The 8643-nt window shown below is 37.8% G+C and overlaps 1 protein-coding gene across 3 annotated transcripts in view; it reads left to right on the top strand.

The window, feature by feature from the left end:
- The window catches only part of fli1 (Fli-1 proto-oncogene, ETS transcription factor), a 31345-nt gene extending 25591 nt beyond the window's left edge, over nucleotides 1-5754 (top strand). For all 3 annotated transcript variants that reach the window (XM_079874885.1, XM_079874884.1, XM_079874886.1), the window contains 4 exons: nucleotides 2302-2361; nucleotides 2672-2734; nucleotides 3288-3335; nucleotides 4882-5754. In XM_079874885.1, coding sequence (XP_079731011.1) covers nucleotides 2302-2361; nucleotides 2672-2734; nucleotides 3288-3335; nucleotides 4882-5399 — 689 coding nt within the window. In that variant the 3' untranslated portion in view covers nucleotides 5400-5754. The remainder of the gene's footprint in view (nucleotides 1-2301; nucleotides 2362-2671; nucleotides 2735-3287; nucleotides 3336-4881) is intronic.
- The last annotated feature ends 2889 nt before the right edge of the window (nucleotides 5755-8643 follow it).

Here is an 8643-nt window from a genome sequence, read left to right on the forward strand (position 1 = left end):
TCAGCTGTGCATTTCACGATAACCAGGAGCAATGAAAGCCTTGCACTTTCTCACTGAAGGAGATGCTTTTAGAGATTAGCGTGCGTCTTCCTTTTTCTTGGATTCAGCTTTTGCTGAGAAACGCTGGCTGGAGATACTGCTTTGCTTTTGAAACGTGGGCCATGTACTTTTATCAACGCTTTCCAAACTAAACATTTTTCTTTGTCTTCAGAGGATTATGTCTCTAAGTTCCACCCAAACTTGGAAGAGATTTCAAACACAGTGACCAGAAGAGGGCAGTGTTTTATCAATCACAACTGCAAGTGTCTTGAGCTCTGTTCAGGTGGAGTCGTGCACTGAAGTTCGAGCCATCGGGACAGTCATACCACAACGGTTACTTTCAAAAGACATAATTCCAGTATACTAACATTGGGCCAACATTTTTTGGCCGTCTCTGGCAGTTTCATCCATAGGGTCGTACATAGAGCCCATCTAAGCCCTAGAGGAAGCACTCGCTCTGGAACCAAGGCCAAAAAGCCCATCTAGGGCATGTAGAAACTTGATTAGTGCCAGTCATTGGTTCATTTCCGTTCAGGAAAAAGGGATCACTACAGTGCTGCAAGGCATGATGGGAATGTTTTAAGAGTACGTTTGAGAATGAAGGAGAATCTGGCCATTTTCCGAGGAGACGGATGCAGTGTTGCCATGCGAGAATAAAAACCTGTGTTTCCTGAGATCACTCTTACAGTGAAAACACATGCTTCTTAGACTGAGTTATTAAACATTTTTGGAAATTTGTTCAATGGGTTTCATCCATCCATCCATCCATCCATCCATCCATCTTAATAAATCAACTAAGCCTTGTTTTAGTTTAACTTCAAAATGCAACTCTGTGGCAAAACTTTTATTAAAATTATAGGCTTTAAAAAAAGGTAACACTTTATTAAAGGGTCCAGTTTTGACTATTATCAAGTTGCTTATTAGCTTTCATATTACTAGGATATTGGCTGTTTATTAGTACTTATAAAGCACATATTAATGCCTTATTCTGCATGATCATATTCTACATTCCTTAATCATACCTAAAACTTAACAACTACCTTACTAACTATTAATGAGCAGTAATTAGGAGTTTTTTGAGGCAAAAGTCATAGTTAATAGTTAGTTAATAGAGAGAATTGGACCTTAATCTAAAGTGTGACCAAATAAATTGATCATTTAGTTTTAGCTATTGATAATAACCCTGCTCTGTCCCACAATGGAATTGCTTGATAAGAAATAAGCACATTACAGACTCCAGTGTAGATGCAGAAGTGTGTGAAGATCTTGGTTTGAAGATGCGTCAGTCAGCAAGACTTTTCTCTCCCTTCAAAGTCCCAATGCTCTCTATAGCCAGTCCATCCCTATCAGCACAAATATGATTTATATTCCATGCATTAAAAATAAATGCACTCTGTGAGGAAAGGCCAGGGAAACGAGTGCAGTAATGATCTGAAAGTGAAATGAGTTTGAGTTTTTAGGAGTTTCTTCATGTATTAAAAATATGCATGCACTTTCAAAATGTTCGCAATTTTATTGGAAAGCTTTTGGAAAAGGAAATATTTCATGTTTTTCAGTTTTGCTAATAAAACATGTTATGGGAGGAAATATTTCATTGTTAGAGCATAACGCATACCACTGAAGCCTGGGAGACGGATATAACTTATTTCTTTGGCTCTAAACTCAGTCACAGTCTGCTATGTACCTAAGTGCTCAAAATGTGTGTGCAATTTGTGGTTCTGTGAGATCTCTAAAAACAAGACAAGCTGATGCTCACGATGTTCTTACCAAACAGATTCTAACTGCAATCCTGACAGCGTTATCATTGGCTTCTCCGTGTGATTGCATGAGTATGTGAGTGTGTTGTGAGTTTGTCAGATAAAACCAAACAGCTTGTTGTGTTTTCATGATTTATGGGGACTTTCCATAGACATAATGATTTTTATACGGTATAAACTGTATATTCTCTCCCCTTACACTCCCCTTACCCATCACACTAAACTTTTAGCATTTTTACATTTTCAAAAAACATCACTTAGTACGATTTATAAGCTGTTTTCCAAGCGGGGACCCAAATATGTCCGTATTTCGGATATTGACAACTTTGTGGGGAAATTTTGTCCTCATGATGTAGGGTTTACCAGTCCTCCCATTGGATATAAACTGCTATAATCAATCCAAATAAATTTCTGCAGGAACATTAAAACATTTTCCAAAGCCGTACTGAGCTTTTGGACAAGCAATAGCAGGTTACAAAAATAAAATCTTTTCTCTTTTCTCCAGATGCGTCTTACGATGCTGTCCGGAGATCAGGCTGGTCAAACAACATGCACAGCGGCAAAGGTCAGTGTCAACAGTCCACCTCGATTCATCGCTTTTATTGGCTGGTCAGACACTCAAACGCATCGTTCTTGGTGTGCGGCGTTCTTGATCTGTGCTTTACCCTGGACAGGAGAGTCAGCAGATGGCCAGGCTTTAGTTTAGGGACACTGGGAGCTGAAGAGGCTCATTAAGTGCTTAGCAGTTCGGCCAGCGTTTGCCCTTGTTTTCTTTGGACCGAGACTTGAGCGTCTGCTCGTCCAGACGAATGTGCTGAACTTTTTTTTTTCTCTTTCTTTCTTGCTGTTGCGCTTTCTTCCTTTCCATTTCTCAGGCTCTCCTACAGTGGTCTCTCAGAACGTGTCCAAGAACACTGAGCCGGCTCGGCCTCAGCCAGGTGAGCGTTCGATTATGTTTCACATTTACAGGTGAAACTTGAAAAAAGTGCAAAAGTTCATTTATTTCAGTAATTCAACTTAAAAGGTGAAACTAATACATTATATAGACTCATTACATGCAAAGTGAGATATTTCAAGCCTTTATTTGTTATAATCTTGATGATTATGGCTTATAGCTTATGAAAACCCCAAATTCAAAATCTCAGAAATTTTGAAAATGTTCATAAGCTGTAAGCCATAATAAACATAAAAATTATAACCAATAAAGGCTTGAAATATCTCACTTTGCATGTAATTTTCTATATATTAATTTCACCTTTTAAGTTGAATTACTGAAATAAATGAACTTTTGCACAATATTCAAATTTTTCGAGTGGCAGCCAATATGTGCATTTGGAGTATATATTCATTTTCTGGGAATTGAAGCCATGTCCCTTTTGTTGCTAGTACTATTCTTCTTCAGATCAGCTACTGGATATCCAATAAAAGTGTGGAATTTTTCAACTATTAAGTTCAAAGATCACATCCAGATTAATTTCTCTTTCCTTTCAGACCCTTACCAGATATTAGGACCCACCAGCAGTCGACTTGCCAACCCAGGTAACAACAGGAAAACTTACTGTACTTTTTTACGTTGGACTTTTTAGAAAAAGAGTTCATTTTAGAAACTTATTGCATTAAAATATTAATATTTTATCAAAATATCGGCCAGTACAGATTATTTTCTTGTTACGGCCAGTAATTAAGAAACGGTTGATTCTATACTATTTTTCTGCTTTTCTAAAATTCTATACTATTTGGTCTAAATACATTTAAAACTAAAACTAAAATAATAAAATAATTTTGGTAACACTTTGCAAAAAAGGTCTAACTAACATGATCTAACAGTGAGCAAAATATAATATAATATAATATAATATAATATAATATAATATAATATAATATAATATAATATAATATAATATAATATAATTTCCGTTACATGATTTAAAACAGCGTTAACTGTTAAAAATGTTAACTGAAATAAAATAATCAATTTATATTATTTCAGCTATTTGCCAAAGCATCATTTCCCATTTTGTAGTTTAACTTAAACTGAAAATGAAAATAAAATAAAGATTAATAAGAACTATACATACATAGTTACAAATACAAAATCACAACAAAATTACTAAAACTTAACTACGATTAAAATTAAAATCTAAAAAAATATTTCATAATATTAAAAGCTATAATAGCAAATCAGTGATAGTAAAAACAACAGTGCTCAAAAATTGCTAGTCTATTTCTCAAATAATTGCATTATTTGAATAATTAAATGTGAAATTTTGAAGTAGAAAGTAGTAAAATATAGCCTGGCAAGCCAGACCTACATCAAGATGTTATGTCTGGCAACTCACCATAGACACGGCTCAATCCGAGGGGTGGGATAAACGGCTGTCTTTCAAATCCCCTCGGCACGCAATAGGACAGCGCTTCAACCAACCAGAGCGTTTTCCCAACAGCGGAGCTAACGTTAGTTGATAGATTCAACTTTTGCCGTATCTGGCCGGCAAAACTACAAACACATCTTCCTTTTTTAAGAATGACTTAAGTGCCGTTCTTTGTTCTTTTCTCAAAGAAAAGCTTGACTCCAAGTCCTCCAGAGTCACAGACAAAGCCGATTCGAAAGACCGCTGTTCGTCATCAGCCATTCTTTGTTTTCAAGTAGCAGGGAATTCACACGGAGCCGTCACAACTCTGTCGTCATTATGTTAAGCCCGCCCACCGTCTGTATACACGATGTGATTGGCCTGACCTGAGTTTGGTTTTTCCAGCTCAAAAAGTCAACAGAGAGTTGCTAGACTACCCTGGAAGAAAAATTAATTTTGCTGCCGCTAGGGTGCGTCTAGATTTCTAGGCTAAGTAAAATAGTATTTTGTACTAAAACATACTCGAATAATCTTTGTTTTATTGACAATTAATTTAATTGCATTTACCTATATCGATCTATCTATCTATCTATCTATCTATCTATATATATATCTATCTATCTATCTATATATATATATATATATATAAACAACACCCATAACAGTAGCGATATTATCTGGTAAATATATTATATGCACGTCTGGTAAAATTCCCTCTTGGTGTGGTTGTCCAGGTTCGGGTCAGATCCAGCTGTGGCAGTTCCTGCTCGAGCTTCTCTCTGACAGCGCCAACGCCGGCTGCATCACCTGGGAGGGGACCAACGGAGAGTTCAAGATGACGGACCCCGACGAAGTGGCGCGTCGCTGGGGGGAGCGCAAGAGTAAACCCAACATGAACTACGACAAACTCAGCCGAGCCCTGCGCTACTACTACGACAAGAACATCATGACCAAAGTGCACGGCAAGCGTTACGCCTACAAGTTTGACTTCCACGGCATCGCTCAGGCCTTGCAGCCCCATCCCACCGAGTCCACCATGTACAAGTACCCCACCGACCTGCCCTACGTGCCCAGCTACCACGCTCACCAGCAGAAGGTCAACTTCGTTTCGCCCCATCCCCCGTCCATGCCCGTCACGTCCTCCAATTTCTTCGGGCCCACCACCCCATACTGGAGCTCTCCGACAGGTGGGATTTATCCCAATCCCGGCATGCCACGTCATACCAATTCTCACCTAGGCAGTTACTACTAAAGCCCCTCACCTCTCACCCCTGCTCCCCGAATGCCGAAACTTGAACTGCACTCGGAGTGAAGACGAACAAGGAAGCTGGAAAGGGAGGGATTTGGGCCGAAACGTTTGTACAAGGAAGCAGAAGTTGAAAGACAGAGAAGGTAAAGACAAAATGGACCAAAAGTGGCTGATCCTCTTCAAAATGGAGTACTACTTATTCAAAGGACTTGGGTTGGTGTTTGTTTTGGAGAGTTTGCGCATGTTTCTCGTGCCTTTCCACACCCGAAAGCTGCACCGATGGGCCAGAGTCCCTTTCGACCAAATAAAGACCACCTCTATTATGTATAAGTCGGCGAACGAACGATCGACCGACCGACCGAAAAAACGAATCACTGTAAACTCACCCTGTGTGTTAATGCAATTGTGAACCGAGTGTTTATATTTTTGGACCTAGTCCCTGCTTCCCTTTTGGATTTTTATCTAAACCCAACTTGGTTACATGAATTTATCTTTTTGTAAGTTGTGACTGAAACTCTCTTTTCTAAAGCAAATCTGGCAACTGGAACAAATATTGGCATTCAGCCGCCATTTCTCCTCCTCGCTGGAGGACGTGGCGCCTGATTGTTTTTTAGGAGCTTCTCAGGCTAGCTGGCTCAAGCTAAACTCACTTACTCATCTTTAGCACTCCTCTACGCTGATGAAGAAGACGGTGTTGATGTGAAATGGCTCGAAACCTGCTTTACATTTCTGATGTCCCCGTGTGAATCTCACTGCCTCCTCAGTGAAAATCCACTCCTTTTCATCTCAAAACAGCCAAAGTGTTAAACTCACATGAGATTTGTTTGCATTCCTATATGTCTTAAAAGTCCTGACTAGATTCTTGGATCGCTGAATGTGTGGGCATCACGCAAAGTACCTCTTTGAAAGAAAAGAAAACGAAATAACAGTTAAAACAGCAGCACAAGACGTTGAAACCAGAGATTCGCGAACGCTGTGCGTTTGTCAGACCTATTTGCTAGTATTACTTTTTTTTTTTTCTTTTTTTTTTTTTTTTTGATCAAAGGACAACTAGGCATTAAAAGCATCTTACTGTATAAATTATGCAGAGCTATTTTCATATGTGACAGTGTTAAGAATCATACGTTAATACGAGTTGACCTCGGTCAAAATGCAAACTTTTTTTATCAGTTACTGAAGGTAGTTTGAACTACGTAGGTGTTTTGTATCTGTACATATGGGCAATAAGTTTATGAATGTTCTCTTGTATTTTTCAGAAAATGCATTTTCTAAAGTTCTTGGTGTGCTGCCATGACAATAAGAAAGTTATTTTGATATGTAGTTAATATTTTTATTCACTAGAAGCAAATGCCTTACCAAACATGCTTGGAGACAATCGGTTTTCCTGAAGTGCCATAATAAACCCTCAATGCCAAATCGTATTACTGGCAAACGTATGTGCCTAAAAAAAAGTGTTCGGACAGTGTTAGTTTCACACAAGCGTTTACCCTTGTGTGTTTTGTAGCATTAAGACAAAAGATGATCGGAAATTCCCAACTGTTCATCACTCTCAGATATGAAGGAATTGTGCTATTTTATATATGCAAGTATTTGGATATTAAATTTATTGCTATATAAATATATATATATGAAATATTGCAATTAATCTTTTTTTGTTCATTTTGTTGTTTCTGCAATTTATTAAGTATTACCTTTTGTAAAAGGGTCTGTTGAATAGGTAAAATGTGACAAAATAAATGTTTTTACATTAAAAATCTCTCCATATAACTTTGTGTGTGTCATTTGACCAATGCATCAGTTGAAAAAAAAATATAGGGTATTATTTAAGGTGATTTTAAGGTGACGTAGTTACACATTACAACATGTGCTTACTATAGTAATAACAGTAAATTATGCATAATTACAAATAACTAACCCTAAACCAAACACTAACGTAACTCTACAGTAAGTACATACTTATTCAAATAAGTACCGAGTAATTTAATTAATTACAGTGAAACTACGTCACCTTAAAATAAAATGTAACCAAATGTAATGATATTTTGATTGAATGGGTGATGTTCTAAACCGCTAAACTAAACATGTAATGGCTTACACTGAATTTATATGATCACATAAAAAATAGTCATATAAATATTAAATCACGCTTGCAAACGGACCAATAGGAAAATCTGTGTCTGACTTCGACATAATTGCTGTTCATGAATCAATCTTAAGGTCTAGACTACATGATATTTCATCTAATCCAGTACTGAATGATCATAAACCATCATGAGCACATCTGGGGACCATGATTGCTCATTAAATCTGCTGAGTATTAATGATTTTTATTAGCAAATTACGCGAGGGACACGTGAGAAGGCCTACATATACACATAGCCGACTCACCTGTGTTCCTGCATCCCTCCGTGACCCCGAATCCTTACTCTCGTTTGGTTCCTATCCCAGCCAGGGATTCGAGGGAAGTACTCTGGGTTCGGACCAAATTCCTCCCCTCGGAGAGCATGCCAAATACCTTTACTCGATTACTCTATCTGGCGTAATATCAGTGCTAAAGGATTGCACACACACATGGATAGTCTAAGGTAAGATATATTAATTCTAAGTGTTTGGCAGTGAACGCTCTTCAGGGTATTATCTTCATCCCACATCTAATATATTTTAAAGGCTCTTTATTATTTGATGTCATGTAGTGAGTCAGCGGGCCACAGCTTCAGACAACAGAGATCTATCACGCACCACCCTTTCTTACGCACAACACTACATGCTTATGCTTTATGAGCTATACAAATTTCCAAGTACTCATCGCTGCTTAGGGCAAAGCTGTGACGCCGACTGCTTTGTTTGGCTGTGTTTGACGCACATTAGGGCACTGTTATCTAGGAGCCTGGGACTGAGAATGGATATCATGTTGATCCAGCACTGTGGATTCAAAAGACCAAGAGTTGTCAACTATAGCTTTGTCTTGTACGCCCCCATGTGGTTAGTTTTAGCAGAACAATGTAGAATGGTTTTAATGACATTTTAATGAATTAACACACCAACTCCAATTAATATATTTTTTTTATTATAAAAAAAATATATATTTACAAAGTACAAATGGCATTTACAAATTCAATAATACAATATTAACAATATCTATTAATTTACAGAGGAACACACCATCCCAGAGTGATTCAGAGCATAGATGCATCTGCTGGTTATCTGAAATCAGTTCATCTTCGACTTTTATATACAGAGAGGAGTA

This window comes from Squalius cephalus, assembly GCF_949319135.1.
Source record: "Squalius cephalus genome assembly, chromosome: 6".
NCBI classification, from domain to species: domain Eukaryota; kingdom Metazoa; phylum Chordata; class Actinopteri; order Cypriniformes; family Leuciscidae; genus Squalius; species Squalius cephalus.